At 36.7% G+C, this 19,540-nt stretch overlaps 2 protein-coding genes across 8 annotated transcripts in view; both read right to left on the bottom strand.

The window, feature by feature from the left end:
* Positions 1-2,262: 2,262 nt before the first annotated feature.
* LOC112564852 lies at positions 2,263-11,556 on the bottom strand. 4 transcript variants are annotated; one of them, XM_025239929.1, is made up of 6 exons: positions 11,376-11,556; positions 10,792-10,863; positions 9,815-9,835; positions 5,915-6,031; positions 5,327-5,448; positions 2,263-4,943 (listed from the first exon to the last, which is right to left on the bottom strand). In XM_025239929.1, exons 1-6 carry the CDS (start codon positions 11,457-11,459, stop codon positions 3,785-3,787), a joined length of 1,575 nt encoding a protein of 524 aa, XP_025095714.1. In that variant the 5' UTR covers positions 11,460-11,556; the 3' UTR covers positions 2,263-3,784. The 4 variants fall into 4 exon arrangements, with proteins under 4 accessions (XP_025095714.1, XP_025095732.1, XP_025095739.1 ...); XM_025239947.1 differs by having other exon boundaries at positions 5,987-6,031; XM_025239954.1 differs by lacking the exon at positions 9,815-9,835 and having other exon boundaries at positions 5,987-6,031.
* Positions 11,557-12,975: 1,419 nt separating this feature from the next.
* LOC112564927 (CCR4-NOT transcription complex subunit 3-like) overlaps positions 12,976-19,540 on the bottom strand; it is a 28,360-nt gene continuing 21,795 nt past the window's right edge. For all 4 annotated transcript variants that reach the window (XM_025240078.1, XM_025240095.1, XM_025240086.1 and 1 more), the window contains exons 12-18: positions 19,388-19,515; positions 18,916-19,211; positions 18,448-18,553; positions 17,865-18,165; positions 17,531-17,663; positions 16,680-16,805; positions 12,976-16,276 (exon numbers count right to left, since the gene is read on the bottom strand). In XM_025240078.1, coding sequence (XP_025095863.1) covers positions 16,178-16,276; positions 16,680-16,805; positions 17,531-17,663; positions 17,865-18,165; positions 18,448-18,553; positions 18,916-19,211; positions 19,388-19,515 — 1,189 coding nt within the window. In that variant the 3' untranslated portion in view covers positions 12,976-16,177. The remainder of the gene's footprint in view (positions 16,277-16,679; positions 16,806-17,530; positions 17,664-17,864; positions 18,166-18,447; positions 18,554-18,915; positions 19,212-19,387; positions 19,516-19,540) is intronic.

Below are 19,540 nucleotides of genomic sequence, written 5' to 3'. Positions count from 1 at the left end.
CTATGCTTTTACGCCTTCCCAATATGTTTTTCATTATCTTTATAAAAATTGCGATAAAACTTAAAATTTCTTTAAAAGCTTCTAACTAAATTAGTAATATTAATCACTCTATCATTTTTTTTCTATGTGTGGCTGAAGAAAAAGGTATGCGAACTACTTCTTTACGTCACGAAAGTAGCGGACAGAATGAATACTGATTTTTTTTCTTTAAAAAATATGTCTTATCGATGTACTTTTTCTTTAATTTTTATGAATGGATGTGTGACAATGTGTTTGAAAATTTTCTTTCATTGTTCGTGTTCTATTTCAAGCCGTTTTGACAGACTCAACTCGTTTTTCACTGTAGCAAATGTTTTCATACGCTCTTTGATGAAAGAATAAAATCACTGTGATGATGATGTCGATTTGTAATGCGCAGGTATCCATTCCGAAGAATGCTCATTGTGCAGAAAAAGAACAAATGAAGAACAAAAAAGTGAACAAATATATAAAACACCAGGAAAAGTAAAAAATGGACAGAAGTGTTTCTTGGTAGTTTAAGACTGGCTTGAAAGAAACAGATGGGTTTTCAGTTTCTTGCGGAACGTGGTTGGTGAGGTGATGGTGGAGAGTGACGATGGCAGAGCATTCCACAGCTTATGTGCCGCATTTTTGAAGGCCCTGGCTCCACTGTAGATAATTATATAATTCTGTTGAAAACCCAGACTCAGACAATATTCAAGCTTTTTTTTTTTTTAAAGAGGAGACGTTAAATATAGGCCGTGAAGCCTAGGAAAATGCATGATAGCCATTAGACCAGGGGTGGGCAATTAATTTTCCCAAGGGGCCGCATGAGAAACTGGGATGGTTCTAGAGGGCCGGACTAATATAGTTAACTCAGTTTTACCCAATACTGTATACATAGTATATATACTGGCGGGCGGGCCAGTGGGCGGGCCGGCGTTTGCCCAGGTCTGCATTAGACACTCGATCCATACTACCACGTACTATATATACAGTGATACCTCGGTTCTCGAACGCCTTGACTTTCGACCAAATCGGTATTCGACCAGGAAATTCGAGAAAATTTTGTCTTGGAATCCGAACAAATATTTGGAACTCGAACGTCCGAGATGAGCCGAGTTGAGCCGAATGGCGTTCATTCGGCCCAGCGCGCCTTGCTTGCGTCATCAGTGTGAGTGCAGAGGAGAAAAAAACAGCAAACAATTGACAAATTCTTCCGTAAAGAAATCAGACAAGCAACTGCAGAGCAAGATTCTGATTCTCCTCAGCAAAAGATACAGAGAACAGAAACACCCGAAGAGCAGTAACCCTCTGTTTTTATTGAAGAGGACTCCCCTTCAAAACAATAACCATCCCTCTTCCCTCCTCCCTCCACATTCATTTCCTCCTGCCATAAAGTTTGGTACAGGTACAGTAAATGAAACACAATTTACTGTACTGTACTGTACAGTACATTTTATTTTTTTTTTAATAAATACACTTTTATTTCTTATTTCTTGTTGAGACATGTTTTTCTACATATTATATACAAATTAGGCCAGTAAATAGGCATTTTCTGGAGCTTGGAACGAATTAATCCAGTTTCCATTATTTCCTATGGGTTTCATTGCTTCGGTTCTCGAACAATTTGGTTCTCGACCGTCCTCCCGGAACGAATTATGTTCGAGAACCGAGGTATCACTGTACTTACTATTTGTTATGTATATCCAATAGAGGTTTTTTACCCCCAATTTCACATAGCATTCATTTAATTCAAGTGTGGGGAACGTCCGGTACGCTGTTCTTATGGCCTAAACTCCAAATATAGACTGGTGGCTACCGTCACTGTCCAACTGCAGAAGTGGGTTTAGTTGTGCTCCCCAAATATCTCTTTGAATAAATATTTAAAACTAATTCTGTCTTTAATGGGCTTTATTGGACAATATGTAATATGTTTATGGCGTGGTCAGCCGTAATATGTATATTGCCTTCCCTATCAACTTGTATATGACACACGTGTATATATATCCTTGATGATTTAAATATTCCAGCATTCCTGACTAGGGGAATGGGGTGGGGGGTGTGTTTTATGCCAAGCCTTTCCTTCCCAAGCACTCTTGTGGGTCAGGTATTCAGCAATCTATGCTCCTCTAGCCTTGTATGTTGGTGCTGTAACTAGTTGGTTACCCACATGAAAGCTTGAAGCCTTCTTTGTGAAGCAGCAACGATGTTAGTACATTTGCTTGCATCTGCACAATAAATGTTTCACTGAACAAAATAGAATATCAAAAAGTTTAATATCTTTTCCCTGCTGAAGACAACAAGAAATTTATGATACCATAATAAAGTCTGAAGATATACTTCACTTTTTTTTTTTTTTTTGTAATATTGGTGCTAACCATGGAAAGCAGTCCATAAAGGTTTCTGAATATGTCCAAAGCAGTTCTGAATTTGGTAGACTTCTTCATGTCTTTAGGATTTCTCTGTCCAGCTAAAGTAACAAATGTTGATAGTGGTAAATGTGCCAATCACTTCAAAGGTCAACAACACAAATTACAATTCAAAAGAACTTTTACTTCAGACAAATCCAATAGATTATTTTACACGACTACAACAAAATTTCAGCATTCTTCCTAAACAATACAATATATAGAATATACATAATTATGTTTAAAGAAGAAAAAAAATGAAGTGATAAAAATTACAGATTTCCAGATTTTGGAAAGGATTATACCTTACAGTCTATACGCTCAAAGAATCTAGATCAGTGGTTCTTAACCCTAGGGGTTCGGTGAGTCGGTCTCAGGGGTTCAGCGGAGCCTCCGCCACGGAGGTCAAGACACACCCGCAATTAGTGATGACACTAAAGAAGGGTTCGGTGAATGTGCATATGAAACTTGTGGGTTCGGTACATCAAAAAAAGTTAAGAACCACTGATCTAGATAATGGTTGTTCCCTAACGTTTCTTGGGGAGTGAGGTGTTACCTCCCTTTCTTTAGGGTCAGCTTTACATAAGGGCAGTGCCCATCTCCTTTTCCTCCCTGCCTTACCTTCTTCAACCGTCTCTGGTCAGATACCCATTCCTGACAGCTGGATTAACAGGGGGAAGCTTGTTGCACTTCATAGATATCGAACTTGCACACCTCTCAGTTCAGATGCCAGTGCTCTAACCACTTGGCTATCTGCTTCTCATTACAGAATCTGCCACTATCATAATTCCTGTATGTTTATGGCGCAGAGTCTATGAAAGTCACATAAATAAATTATTTTTTAAATGTGATAGTTAAATAAAGGCTCAACATTTTTCAAATGAGTGAAAATAAAAGCATGTTAATAAATGACAATCTGGACAAACCTCTAAATCTCTTAAGGTATCTATAATCACAAAATGTAAGTTCTTGAAACTAAAACAGTTTTGTTTACATTATGTATGTAAACTTCTAAGTATAATTTGCCAATATACAGCTGCAAAGTCTCTGTCAGCATTCTCAGGTTAAAGGGTGTTGAAGATTTGGTAAGGGTCGTGGCAGTGGAGAAATAAGCATGAATGTTTCATAATGCAGCAGTCAACAAGGTTTTAGATTTAACGTCAAAGATTCAACTGCTAAAAAATAAGTAAATAAATAAGAAACATTAAATCTGACAATTGGATATTTATTCCAAAGGCCAACTTCAGTTCAAAGCAAAATGTGGTCTAAGGAATATTTGCATGGAAGAGCAAACCAAAGCAAAAGCATAAATACCAAAAATATCTATCTTCCTTTTTTTTTTCCACTCTATGTGCATGCTCGTATGTGCTCTTTCATGTGCGAGATAGCTCTTGTAATAAATTTTTCATGTCAACAACAGGATCAGTAGTAACAATCACATCATAATTTGAAGGTCGACACACATGACGATTGTTGGAAAGGAACTCTTGCAACTCCTTAAGTGGTGCCATATCTTCCTGGGTTAAAGGGTGAGGAAGATTAGGTATAGGCCTTGGCTGCGAAGACACTCTCTTGAACAGATCATCAGCATCAAGGTCATCACCAGAATCTGCACCATCTCCTGGTGTCCTTGACCCATCAGAGTCGGATGTAAAGTCGGTGATTGTGATGAGGAGATCCGAAGCAGCACCAGAAGAGTTTACAGGATTTGGAGCAAAGGCACCTATACTGGCATATTGATCTGAGCTGTCTTCAATCCCATCTGCCTCAGTTCTCGTTATGTCTTTGCAGTCTACACAGTTTGCTTCAATATTTTCTGCTTCTGCTTGCAAAGTATATCTTGACTTTTCTCCACCCATGTCATTTCCATGTTCTTCACCGTACAACTCAAAAATATTGCCTTCTGATCTTTTGCTTTCTTTTGCTTCTCTCTGATGACTGCCACTTGCTAACTTTTCACCAATGGTACTATATCCATATTCTTCACTTTCTTGCTCACAAACTTCTGCACTTTGATATTTCTTACATTCTTCCACTTTCACCAGTTGGATGAGATTTTCTGATATTTCAGAAGTGGCAGCATAAGGGTAGTTTTCAGCCCTGTAGTCTTGGTTGTCAGTTTCTTTGTTGATTTCAGATGGCCAGTGCTTCTCCTTCTTCACTGCTCCTTTCTGGTCAATGCTAATTTCTTCATCAATTCTGTCATAAATACTTTCTTTCTCACCTTGCTGACAAGTATTTATCTCCCTGTCTGACTTCTTCTGCTCTTCTTTATTCTGATGGATTACATTTGTACTTTTTTCTTGAACACACTGCTCCTCCTCATGCTGATGAACTTCTTCCTCATTGTCTAACTCCTGGTCCATGCTAGACAATTCTGCTGGATTAGAGTGTGGTGTCAATAAACTCTTTTGAAGGCTTCCTATGTCTGTGTATCCAGTCTCTGAGGTTGTGCTCTTCCGCATCTGAACTGGGGCAAGCGGAGTTGAATCTTGAGCTTCAATGGTCTCATAGTCACAAACATTGACAGCACTGAAGAAAAAAATAATACTAAATTGTAAAGTAATAATTATAGAAAAAAAAGAAATTTCATACAAAAAATTGACCCTTCTTCCCCTTCCTAAAACCTTCTCCTGTTAAGAGGCTGTCTAGATAATTTGCTTCCCTATCTGGAAGTTGTTTTTCAAGAGATTTTTATGCAAGATGCTTACTAAGCTATTTACAAAATTCGAAACGAAAATGGCTAGTAAGGAAGTATTAGAGAAATTTTACTACAGTGTAAAAAGACAGAGACTCTCAATGCAAGCCAACTGCCAAAACTGACAAAATAGAATTTCTGCCAAACTAGATTGCATGATATGCATTAATGTCACAGGACAAATGTTTGTCCAAACAAAATAAATACAATCACTTGCCTAGTATCTGGACCTGTTTGAAGGGTATCCTGTTGTTGATCATGTTGCTGCTGATCTTTTAGCATCATTGCCTGCTGCAGTGTCTTAATCCAGTTATTACATTCCTCAGCATTTGGAGCAGCCTAAAATAAGATTGTGTGTTATTTGTTATAATATACATTCAGCTTTCTAATGGAGTCCAAAAATGGGATATTTATGTGAACTTTCTTAAATATCTGTTAAATATTTCATATATTTAAATATTTCATCATAAACTGTGTGACTTGAAAACAATTGCTTAAAAAAGTACACTTCATAGTTGAAATTTTATAAACATACGACAAACTTAACAAAAGCTTAAACATTAAAAATAAACTACTTATTCAGAAGGCTCACTGTTTTTACTCAAAAATACTGTGCTAAAACATAATGAAGATATTATATCACATGTCTTTGTATGTATCCATGTCTTCTTTAAGAAACACAGGCTTAAGTGGCTGACCCAGCATTAAACTATATTAACCTCTTTATCTTTTTTTTAATCACCGTGAGAACAAGTATATGATACCTTGTTCAAAAGAAAAAAGTAATAATGAAAATGTCACTCACAAAACCATGCCACTTATTCTTAAACATGATCTCAAAGTGAGTGCCACTTTTGTCTCCTGATGCTTTACGTACACTCTGAGTAATACTCATGTCAATTTGTTGGAGTGCCGATGTCCTCTGCAAAAAAGCCAAATACAATTAGCAAATTAACATACTCATCAACCAAGAAGCACAGCCTAAGTGTTCTGTTCCAGTTGCCTATGGTTACATATTATGGTAACATGTTGTTTATTCTTTCCAACATACTCATACACCCATCTGGCAATTTAACACTCACAAATATGCACACTTGAACATAGACGTATGCAAAAAAGAAAATGATTTTCAGAAAAACTGTCACACAAACATCCACTTTAAAATAATCAATTTCACTTTTTATTTTAAAGCAGCATATAACCTTTCAAGTCAGTAAGGGGAAATACATTGTTTCACATTAACGGGGTAGTTCACGAGTACCGTCAAAATTTCCTTATTTAAACACACACATTCTCTTGAACCTTCCCTTTATATAACATATACTGTGAAAAGGATCTGTGCTTCTAATTTTAAATCCCATACTTAAACTCAGTGGTTTGGACTAATGCAGACAAAAAAATGCATCATTGTTCAATTAACAGGTCTTGCCAGCTTTTGATGAACTCAAAAAGCCTAAACTGCTTAAGCACATCCTTTTCTTTCTACCACACAGAAAACCTCATCATTATACAAATTTTCAAGTGATACACTTGACATATTGGCAGCTTCACCACATGATACAATGTATCTCCTTTGAATTATCATATAAACATCACTCCTATGCCACCCAACAGGCTGCTCCAAGTCAATATAAGAACAACTATTTGCATGCCAACACATGTGATTTATTTTTTGGATAATTTTTTAGTTACAAACTGTCAGTAACAAAACCACAGCTTTCCTGCCACCTGCAACCCAGGTTCTAAAAAGTATTTTTGAATGGATAGTTTGGTTGAAGTTTAACTTCCATCTCTCTGCTCTAGTATATCACTCATGAGACATTTTAATCATTGCAAAAGAGAGCTTCACCAGTTCCTAATCATCTACCCTTCACTGACCTGACACTGTCAGTCATAAGGAAGTGCATATGTGAACGACTACCTTCTTAACAAGGAAATCACTTGTTTGAATAGGTGGAGCCATGCTGACCTAAATTCAATAGCAACATAATCAGCCTAAAAGATTTTATTTTTAAAAATTCTAATAATTTTCATAATCAAAGTGGGAGATCATTAAATACTGTTATGGTTTTACTATTATATTTTACCACAAAAAAAAATTTAAGTTGCACATTTTAGCACTGTGATTCACTGACTGCAAATATGATGGACAATTTTCTTAAAACATAAAATCATGAAAAGCATTTAGTTCACACCATCTCAAACAACCTAAAAGCACTCAAAGCCATAGAAGAACAGGCAGTAAGCACAATAATGAACATATAAACTGGAATAAACTGATATGAATACTGTATAGACAAGCAAAGCACTGTATTACTATCATGACAAATGAGTTGGAATAAACCTAAAAATTTATTTTCTCTGGAAAGAAAAACATATAAATTTGATCAACAGATAATGCTACTTTCCCACATCACTGCAACCACACATCCCCCTCCCCCCAAACCAAAATAAAAGAAAGAAACCTATAAGAATTGGAAAAACTAGACGCTTGTTTCAATAACACCCATTCTGCTCTTTTCCAGTATTTGGACCCACAATTTGGAATTCATTGCCAGTTTACTCACAGCATAAACAGACACATGGAACTTAAAAACCCTTAAAACACTTTTGTTTTTAAAAGTGCTTCATAAACTGACTCTTTGTGTGCACGTGTGGTTGTGCAACGTGAGTAGTTACTAGCTAGAACCAGGCATAAGAATTATTATTATTTTGAATGACTTTAGCATTTGACATGGTGTTTAAGAGTTTTATATTGTTGCACACAGCATATATCTAGAATGAAAATTCCAGTGCTAGTGCTAATGTCTTTAAAAAATTGTCTATTCCTTTAGCATTAATTTCATTTTCCTGTTTTTTAACAAAGAACACAAAAAAAAATGTAAGGAAGTGTGCGGAAAAGATAAATAGTAAGAGAAAAAAATATATGAAAGCAGGAGGTGGGGGTAGTTGGTGTTTTATGCTGATCCAGCAACTAAGGCTACATCAGAGCAAAGCAGCCAGCCCTGTAATTGGATGCCATATGCAGAAAAAGAACCGAATGCCCTAGACAAGATCTGAACCCAGGACAGCCAATCCTCGTTGTATTGGTGACAGGAGCTAACTGCTGCATGATTGAACCACCTCCATATGAGAGCAGGAGTAAATTTATGAAAATAAAAAGGTAAAAGACAGTAATTATATCTCTAACTTTTTTAGTCTCTGGATTATCCAGGTAAAAAATGAGCAAAGAAAGATATTCACCAAACTTTATTTAAAATTTTAACTTTTTAAAGCAAATATATTGTTTAAAGATGTATTCCTGGGTGGGTATACAGTCAAATCTCGCTACTATGCCACCCCGCTACTATGCCACTCTCGGTATTATGCCACTTTTGCTCGGTCCCGACTATAAATTCAATGTAAAAAAAATTTACTATGCCACCACCGACTCTCGCTACTATGCCACTTTTTTGTGATTGTTAAAAGGCGCAAGTTGTGAAATTCCGCACAGTGCTCGATTAGTATACTCTATGGTAGTGTGGGACGTTGCAATTAGGTGGATGGAACATAGCACGCACACAGGGAGGGTGGAGGCTGGCGATGGGGGGTGGTCGCTGGCCGGGTGACAGTCACGTGACAGAGGGAGAGCGGGAGGGGGTCGACTAGCGACAGGATGCAGGTGGTTGGATGTGGTTGGAGGGGTGGAGGATGAAGAGGTGAGGGGAGAATGAGAGGAGACAGCTAGCGCCAGCCGACGATTCTTGAGAGCTTTGGACTGATGGGTAACTTGAGCAAATAAAGCCGTTTTTACGAACCCTCGGTACTATGCCACTCTCGCTACTATGCCACTTTTGCTCGGTCCTGGTAGGTGGCATAGTAGCGAGATTTGACTGTACATACATATGGGGTTCTTTTTTTGTCTTGTCGCATATCTTTTGCTAAGCAACTGACGAGCTATTCCCTTTGTCTGTCAACTCAACTTTTCTTTATTAATTACTGTTGACAAAAGGAAGTACCCAAATATGGCATTAGGTCAGCTCTCAGTTTCCTGCAGCACTTCTATTTCTTATACTGGCAGATTTCCATCTAACAAACCAATGCATTACTTAAAGAGATGAATGGAACAAAGTCTCCAACTGACTCCATCTGACATTTTATAGTTTTTTATTATTATTACTCAAATGTCATTAACCATTCCAATTCCAATTTTCCTTAAGGAAGATCAACACATTAGAGAACATGCTAAATTCAATCTTACTGGCAATGAAAAGACACTATGAGATTTACACATTTTTTAAAAAGAAAACTGACTTTCAAACTCAACAATTTACAACAAAGCATTAAACAATAGAGTCATACACTTAAAAAAAAAAAATTCTTGGAAGTGTTGGAGTTACTGGTCATCTTATTTTGTAATATTTATAATATCTTTTCAAGTCTGAATAATTTTTTATTTAACATAATAGAAGACACACAATGTTACAACCCCCCCCCCCACACACACACACACACACACACACTATTTTTGTTTATTGCTACTTCCCTACTCATCTTCCTCTACAGAATCATGTCTTGTTCTCATCTCAAGCACTAAGAGCAAGCTCCCTACGAGCACGAGTATGCATTATATACATCACCCATTTATTATTATTAAGACACCATTAATATGAGATAAATGATTTATCCAAAAAAAAATTTCCTATTTTCCTCTCCTGAAACTTACTCTTTTCTTCATCTTTGACACCTGAAAAATCACAAAGAATCTTCAATATTTATCGCTCTAAAGTATTACAATGTACTGATTTGAGAACAAGCTGAACGCAGCTCTGTTTTATATACTAAAGTGATCCAGATGACTTTTATTATCAAATAACCATTCTACTACATCTAGCAAAACCTTTCTAAATAATTTGATAATTTTGCAAATTTCAACAAATATATAAGCCCACTGCTTTGCTTTTAAATTCATCCAGCCCAGTCTAAAAGTTATTTATTAATATGAAGGCTTCATTAAGGATATTTAGTTGCAAGATTCCCATTCTGTAAATCAAATATCCACATTGCCACCAGTGCACACATCTTTAAAAAAAAAGTGCAATCCAAGGATACCCTTACTACATCAAAGATGTAGCCAATGGAGGCCTCTGTTAATTAGGCCCATCCATAACCTAACACAGTTTAGAGCTCTTTCCGCATACAGATAAGAATGAATTCACATATTTGAAGGTTTGTAGGACAACTACCATCTCGTAATAAAGTTGGTCCCTCAGTCTGAAAAAATACATTTCTGCGTCGGGGTTTGCCTTTGACTACTCCGTACCAGCCATGTTTCTAAAGTTTGAAATAGTGGTTTGCTTCAGCAGATGGTTGATCTTTTTCTACAAAATGTCTGTTTACTGCTGGAACTCAAATCTTGCCAAAAATAAGGTTTATTTATATTAAATAATAGTAAACATCCACTAGGTTCTTACAATGGTTTATTAAAAAAATGAAGCATATATAAGATTAACTGTTATAAACCTACAGTGAAACAATAATTTTGTTCCTATGACAAACTTATAAGTGTCATTTATTGTCATGTCAGAAATTCTTTAGAAGATAAATCATTATCAGACAATGCCGGCTATATTTACCTATACAGTATTTATATTATATATTTATAATGTATCATGGTGTTTAATAAGGGCAACAATACATTACCTTATTATCTTTGAAGATAAACAAACTGCTGCCATGCAACTCGCACCAAATTCGCGTGCTTCCTAAAAATCGCTGTAATGATAAAAACAACAACCTACCATTAATGCTGTACAAATTATTCCTTCATATATGTATATACATACTTATTTTTCCACAAATTGATCGGCTGCAAAAGCAGCATAGAAAGGACAAACTGACACAAGAAATGTGACAAAACAAGAAAGAAGACACTACAGACTGCTAAAAAATGAGAAAAAGCTATTGTAGTTGGCATCCACCGTGACAGAATTTTTGTTAATCCCGACGACGTTAAGCCTTCGGGTTCTTACTAATGTCGGTCATGCGAGTAACAATAATTTAGCATTAAGTACTTATCATTGCTCGTAAAATGTTTTAAGTTAGCTCCAGATGAAGCTGTCATAGTCATCAGTTCTCCACGTAATGTTTAATGTTTTCGTCAAGAGCCACTTCTTAGTATTTCCTCATGCGAAAAAAAAAACAATGAGAACTACTTAACTGCCAAACTTACACTGTTATAACATAGAATTGAAGAGAATACACAAAAATGCGGTTTTAATACTTACCGATGTGATTCCTGAACTATACTTTTCAAGAAATCCTTCTGCATCAGCTTTCTTAAAGAGTGATAACGCAGATCGGTCTGCCATGTTGTCTTATTTTTCTCACAACCCTTTCTCCCGCAGGTGGGAGATCGGGGTGACGGTGAAGCAGCAAAACAAATCATTAACTTCCGGGTTTATTAGGAACAGCAACTGCACTCATGCTTTCTTTTTTAAGTCCCCTTGACATTGCATTGCAGAAGATAGTACCAAGAACTTATATCCCCTTATATATTAAATATAAATATATAACTTATAGATTAAATACACGTTCATGATAGTACCAAGCGATTTCTCGCTAGAGTACTAGGATTGCCATTAATGCAGACTAGTTTAATAAAAGCATAGCTGTTAGGTTCCATACTGATGGTTTCTGAAAAGATTAAAATCGGTTTCTACACGTGAGGTGTTATAGAGATAATTGATGTCATTATAGTGAAAGACTTGAAGGGGATCGAATGAAGGGGAGGGTGCTGATTTGGCCCTTACATGTTATCACCCAGAAGCATGGTACAGATCTACATATCCTTAGACCTACACAACTATGCTGTAATGCTGCACAGCACATGCATCTAGTTTGTTCAGTGATATTAAACTTAAGAAAAATCAGCTGCAAATCGCATTTTTGTTTTCAGATGTACACAAGACTACTTGTGAAGTATGGGCTTCTCTGTGGATGATCGAGATTTTCCACACATGCAAAATGGTCTTATTTTGCCTGCTTCCCCTATTCCTGGGTAATGAACAATTCAAACCAAACTGCGACCATTTGATGTCAGCTTTCATTTAACCTGCAGACAACACAAATTGACTAAAATACTGACCTTGAGCTGGGCTGCCCAAACCCGGGTCCGCTGGCGAGGTGTTGCTCTCTACTATTTTCCTCCAATAACTCGAGAACCTTACCAAAACTTAATATCCCTTTTCCTAGACTTGATCTCTTCAAATCAAGTCTGAAATTCTCAGGAAGTGTGCTTTGGAATGGCCTCTCTCTCCATCTCAAGCAGTTGCACTCCCTGAACTGCTTTCGACGCCATTTATTCAAACATTTACAAGATGAGGCCTCTAGAGATTCCTTCAATTCCAGGTGACCTTGTAAATATATATTCTTAACCATCACCTTGTAAATATCCATCCTTCTTTATGTTTATTCAATTTTTTCTAATGCTTAATTAATTCATTTATTTAGTTAATTTCGTTACCTGTAAAGGGCGAGGGCTAAATGGAAAAAAAAGCGCTCAGCTGCTTATTTTACCCCTCGTAAATAATTGAATTGAATTGCTGCGGCCCTATGCTACTCAAAGGAGCAACAAGGAACAAATCGACCTCAGCTAAGTGTTGACAATCCTTACTTTTGTAATTGTAATTTTTTTTTTTTTTAGCAAATGACGTGACACAGGTTAGTTCAGCACATCAATTTAAAACCCCATTAAAATATCCTTTTAGAAAGTTGGAGAGTAGGTGATGATAGTACTATTCATAAAATCTATTGATAAATTCATCTTCTACATACTTGTAAACAATGATTTACCTCTACTGTTATACAAACAACCCAAACACTGAGTTATTAATTCAGACATTGCTTTATTTTTTATTTTTTGCTTTTTTTAAACTCATCAGCATATTTCATTATTGTCACCATTCCACACAAATACCTCTTATATTATTTACATCTCCCCAGGTACATATGTGGTATCACAGAAGCACCTGGAAAGCAGAGGCAAGTGTATGACTTGACAAAAATGTCACATGCTGTAGAAAAATAATGACAGTTCACAGAGTGCACTGTGCCAAATGCCAATGAGTCACTCACTGGCTTGCACATCACTCCACCTGACTTTGCCGAGGATCACTGACATCCCACACGCTGACTGGAGGCTCAGACACAAAATGGCTACACAGTTATATACAGCTTGCACCCTGTTCAGCTGTCGCAAGCACCATCTGCACAGCCCCATAACATGCAGAACATGCTTGTCATGTCAGCATCCTCACACATATGTACAAAGTGGGAGTGGGGAACTTGCAACCAAAACAAACAAAAAAAAACCAAACAGACCACCCTCTAAACCTTTTACTTGTTAAAGAATTTTTACCTGTTTAGCTGGTTCTTAAGATCTTGAATTTTGATTAACATAAGCATTCACAGAATCTTTTTAACTGCTATTTGGACCTGCCAAACTACTATACCCTTTAATGGATGATGTATCTCCTATGGGTAGAAGTATTTTGTACTTAACCATGTGAACACTGAACTGCTATCCTCCTCTGTGATGAAAGGTACAGTGGGAGAGTTGTCCCTCAAAAAATTTCCATAAAACTATCACACTCTTTAATCAAAAAAAGCCTCTTTTGTGCTGGGAATTCACTGTTCTCACCCCTCACACAACAGGCATATAACAACTCCAGTGAACACAGAGCTTGTCTTCTGATTACCATGACAAATGCAGGATTGCATAGAACATGGCAGCCAAATGTGCAGTTAGCACCATTGTTAATATTTGTTCTGTGTTATAAAGCATGAGAAATGCCAAAAACAAACATCCACACACAAACTAGAAATGCTTTATCCCATGCACACATTCTAATATTAGAGCTGGTACAAAAAAGTATCTGCGACAGGCTGCAGGGGCAGGTAACTGATCTATACTGCCTACACTCTCATGTGAAGCATGCACTCTTTTAATTCACTTTCATTCACACAGAAATCCATGCTGACCAGCCATTCTGCAGATATGTGATGATTCATACTCATAATGAAGTCAACAAATACCTGATGAATGAACTTCTGACACTGTTCCCTTTTCCTGTTAACAAGCCCTGATATATTTGCAAATAAATGCCAACATTCTTCCAAAATGTCTACATGAAAAGACATTTCAAATATTTGAACAGTGAGTTATAGGGTCTCCTCCCTGTGCCATAGATGGAAAAAAATTAACTTTATCTAGCATGCCAAGTTTTGCAACTATGAGCAAATGCCAGAGTAAATATTTGGTAAAGGAATGCAACACAACAGATGCACGCATGGACTGGTGTGCTCCAAAAGAAATACTTCAATGTAATATCTGCCAAGAAATAGCTGTTTCTCAGTAAATAAAAACTAAAGATTAAAAATTAAAGATATTATCAACAGAGATGGGTGTATATATATATACCTATTTTCTTTTTTGTTAGACTAAACAAAAACTATATTAATCACATTTTGATTCTAAAAGATTTTAAGTCACAACAGTCGAGCGAACCTTATATTAATATTTCCACACTGTTTAAGATGCTGATTATCTATTATCATTCTTGATAAAAGCTCCTCCTAAAGTAATCCATGGCATCTTCACATAACTGGTTTTGTAAGTCCGTCAATCACCGTTTCATCCTGCAATGCTTTGCCTTTCTCACAAAAAGTTTTTAGGACAGAAGTATTTTTAAGATCACTTAAAAACTAGCTAGAAAGAATCAAAAACATGATCTTTTTCTTACTCCATGGTCATCAACTTGGATCATTTGAATCGCTTATATGGTGTCCACTTTAGATTTTATTAGCTGATGTTTCTATAAAACTAAACAAATTTCACTATTATTAACACAAAGTAAATGATTGATCTTAACTAGCAGACTGGGTAAGCACATCTGATCATCTACTTACTCAAGGAAGCTTGTAAACCTTTAGAGCACATTTCTACAAAACACTGATCTACACTTAAAGTCATTCATGACATTTAAAAAGGACTTATAAGCTTTCATTGACTGATAAACTTCCAATCTTTTGTAGCATTTTGAAGAAATAATTGTATTTTAACTTTTAATTTCTACCTTCTACCTTTAATTGCCCCAAATCAGTAGTTTCAAAACTGGTAAAGTCTGCTAAACTATATTACTGCCTAGAAAACTGTTATTGATGCAATTTTTTCAGTTTTGCTTTGATTTAAAATTTTTCATGGCACTTATGTGAAACTTTTTTTTATGAAAAGTATCTCAGATGTCATAATTAAGGCATTAATGATGTGCTAATGAAGGCAAGATGAAATCAGATGGAGAAAATGCAAAACAGTAGCTACCTAGTGAAAGGCAAAGAAGACTAAAGAGGGAGACACTTGGGCCAAGAACTTGTTATAAGGAACAGACAGCTGTTGATCCACCAAGTGGACATTTATGTCCAGCATGCCACACCCTTATCACTGATGCACAACTTTAAAACAGCATCTACAGAGCAGGCAATATGTTTAAAAAATGCCTGGCATAATCTTGTATCGTATACATCTATTTAATTAAACATTGCACTGTGAACAGGTGTAGTGACCCAAAATTTTTCAACTGTTATGGCAAAATAACAGTGACATCTTAGAAGCCACAGTCACTTTATCTCTTCCTCCCCCTTTTTAAATTTTATGGAAATCCTGGAAGAACAGCTGTTTGCTAAAATTTTAAACAAGTCTCTCTCTCTCTTTTAAACTTTTGGCATATTCACAGAGAAGGGAGCAGTATGCAGGAAGTAATGGTTGTTCTTGGACGGCCACGACGATGCTGCAGAAAGGCTTGATCAGCCTGTTATCACCACAACAGCTGCACAAATGCTACACTCCCAAAGAGAGGTGAGACAGTAACTGATAACGTAGCCTCTTGTTTTGAGATCCTTGAACGACCAGTATCAGACGTTAAAGAGTCATTCCTCGTCGGCAGTATGTCTAATGGCCAGCATTGCCAGTCTGTAGCTAAGTCACAATGTCTTCAGATGCACACATGCACGAATGGAGACCCCCACGAGCTCAGTTCAAGTCCCGATCTTCCAAATACCGGTACTCGAAAGTAAAACCTTCTTTCTTTCTTTGGCCCCACTTTTCATAGTCAAAATAGATGTATGTGCCCTGGAAGTAGATAGCAGAGACCCATTTGCATCATAATTCATGTGAAGTCTTACAATTGTTAACATAAATTCTGTAGCTTTACTTTGCTTTACTTCACATTATATGGGACCACCGACAAGTGTGATTAGACATTTCCTGAAAGGTGAAATATCTTCAAATAAATCATTTCGATGACACATTAACATTTCCAAATTAGGAAAATGTTGCATTATGCTCTACTATGATAAATTGACAGTCTCTCAAGTTCACTTTCTCCTCTATGTTTCAATCACTACAGATTTTGTTCAATTTGTTTTTAAGTTTCTAAAATCTGACAAAGCTAAAGGAGAGTTAATCTGTAAGAATTACAGCTAACACAAATATTTAATGATCTCAAGAATTTAACTTTCTTCCTAATACATACCTGTTCATAGTCTTCTGTTATAGATTTAGGTTCTTCATGTCGCTGGAACCACATCATGTATTTTGTATGAAACCTCCATGATTGTTTCTTCAATGCCTTTGCTGCCAAGTATTGAGCTTTGGTTCCCTGAAAAAATAAACTACTATGATAAGAAAAAAACAATCTAGCTAAAAGCCGAAGAATTTTCTATTACCATGACAAAAATATCTAAATAAAAGAATTCTCTCTAAAAGATTAATAAGAGCAGAGCATTTTAAGTACATTATAAAAACATTTTATTTAATTAAAAAACCTCTAGCCACTTACAGAATCCAGGAAAATGTGCGTACTAAAAGAATGAGATGGCCTTTACATTTTCTAAGAGGCAAAAGAAAGCTGCATGAAATGGTCACAATTACTTTGGATGCCAACCTTAACTGAAGCAAGGTCTGGCACTGTAAACATGAACTCTAAAAATCAATGTAAACAACCTTACACCTTAAATGAGTAAAATACACGAAGCTGACTGCTGACTGGACATTAAACAGATTCTAACAAGAGGAAAATGTGTCAATGGAGCTGTTAATAGTCTGATATTCCCTGCCATTCTGACAGTTGATGATGATCTGTCAAATGCATCAAATCCACTGGCATGCTGAGCCCTACTCAAACATTCAAACTAACATTTCAGATGGAAATCTTTGTTGACTGGATCCAAGCATTTTAGAAATGAATCTGACAATTCCTGAATAGTATCCAGAAAATAAGCTTGATTCTGAAACTTGTGGCATCGTTCATATCCATTCACTGCAACAGCTCTACAGAAAACCTACCTACTAAATGCGAAAACAACACAGAAAGCATATGCGCACCTCCATGTAGTAAAAGATGAAGAAAAGTGTTTCTGTAGACAATTTTTGGAAAAAATCCACAGAATCAGCATGAGGAGGTGGGACTTGCTGGTAGTACGATGGTGTGGGACACGGGTTCCGTGGTAAGTAGTGCCTGATCAACGAAAACAAGAAAATTAAATGCAAACTGCAAACAGAATGTCACATTCAGATGGTAACAAAAGACCAACATCAGCAAGAAAATTACATCCAAAAAAAACTAAGTTCAAAACAAAGCAAGCAATCTTACTAATGACAAAACATACATTTTTCTGCTACTCTACATAAGCTCTCACTTTAACACAAAGACCATTACCTTAACCTTTCTGAATCAGAAGGGTGAGGCAAGTGATGAAAGGCAGCTTCAATCATCGTCAGCTGATAAACATTGTCTTTGCCAAGGGGAACAGGACCCAAAGGAGCAACTCCCAAAAGAGGAATCAAATGGATGCTAGTGGTCTGTGACCCAGAGTTCTGTAGGTTTGTTTGTAGGCTGCTTGCAACCTGCGAAACAGTTAGGGCTTGAGACGTCAAGGTGCTGGAGACAGCTGATGACTGGTCTTTAGGTGAAGGAGCGGTGGGTTGTGAAGGTGCTTGTGAAGGATTTATGAAGACACCTGCACATATTAGCACATCAGCACATTATTTCATAATATCATGGCTGACACAAGCAATCTAAAATCCTTCTAAATTCTTCATGCAACTATTTTACAAAAAATATACCGTGGGGAAAAAAAACACCCTTGGATCCAGAGACGACAATAAATTATGGGATGTAGAGTTAATAACTGTAATTTGATAAATCCAACATAAAATGGTTGCATCACTGTTAAAGACCAACTAAATTTCTTGAATGGTTTCTTTCTTCACCCACCAACACCACTCCACCTCGCCCATACCTGCTGAGTCAGTCCTCTGTAAAGGACTTGTAACTCGAGCATCCAGTTCTGCATTTGATACAGCTTCTTGTGCTATTGATTGCAGAGATGACAAGGATTCCTGATTCTGTTAAAAATAAAATTCTGAATCATAAGAAACTTTAAAATGAAGCCAATACTGATAGCTGGACAATGTACAATGCTGGATAAGCTGAACAGACAAAAAAATATTTTAAAAAGTGATGCATATTACAGCTTTCGCAAAGCAGAGCAGAGATGAAAATAAATTTTTTTTTTCTACTGGTTATTTTCCATCAGCTTCAGAAAAGTTTTACATTTAAGGTTAACAAAAACTTGTTTACAATTTGCCACATAAAATTACTAAACTAATAACATCTAGTGAAAAGGCCATTTCCTTCTGAAACTTGCGGTCTTTGGGAACTAATATCAACAAAAAAAAGGAAAAACTTTCCACCATGAAAATCTCACCTTCAGAATGAAATGGCTGCCTGCACTATGAGGTCCATTCATGACCACAGGTACATCTGACCGACTGCTGCTGATCTGAATGGAATTGATCCCAGAGGTGGAGGAGCTAGAGCTAATAGAGGCTGCCACACCCACAGCACCAACATGGGGTGATGGTGCAGATGGCACAGAGGGATTTCCAGAGGAGGTGAGAGAAACAGTATTTGGGTTGGCAGAGCCTGAAGCTGGCACATTGCTACTGTTCATATTGCTTGCTGCCATGTGGTCATTAACCGAGTTCACCTGAGGCTTTGAGTCTGTAAGAAACACATTATTTATTGATCTTCTGCATCACTACATCATTGTCATCATTTCCTCAAAAGCTGAAGCACACACACTTTTAAAATACTGCAAAATGTATTTTGTAGCTGAACTTGATGTTAGACAAATAGCCATTTTCATTACCATGGAAATATGTAGCTAATAAGCTTACCAACTATGTTGTTTTGTTGACTTGATGCTGCAGCTGCATATGCTGCTAAGGGTGGTGTTGCTGTCAAAAGTGGATGATGATTACTATTTATACTGTTGGCTTCCGTGTTTTGAGATGGTGCTGAATTGCTATGGGGGGAAAAAATGGATAAAG

Source organism: Pomacea canaliculata, linkage group LG1 (genome assembly GCF_003073045.1).
Source record: "Pomacea canaliculata isolate SZHN2017 linkage group LG1, ASM307304v1, whole genome shotgun sequence".
Lineage (NCBI taxonomy): Eukaryota > Metazoa > Mollusca > Gastropoda > Architaenioglossa > Ampullariidae > Pomacea > Pomacea canaliculata.
Note: the sequence above shows the minus strand (reverse complement) of the source record. Positions and strands in the feature narration are given on the sequence as shown.

Bases quoted from the DNA above. Each gene is read 5' to 3' on its own strand.
- LOC112564852 (XM_025239929.1), bottom strand. From the start codon at position 11,459: ATGGCAGACCGATCTGCGTTATCACTCTTTAAGAAAGCTGATGCAGAA. The intron at 6,032-9,814 runs GTAAGTTTCAGG...GCTTTTTTGCAG, and splicing joins TGTCAAAGATGAAGAAAAGA to AGGACATCGGCACTCCAACA. The intron at 5,449-5,914 runs GTGAGTGACATT...ATCTTATTTTAG, and splicing joins AGAATAAGTGGCATGGTTTT to GCTGCTCCAAATGCTGAGGA.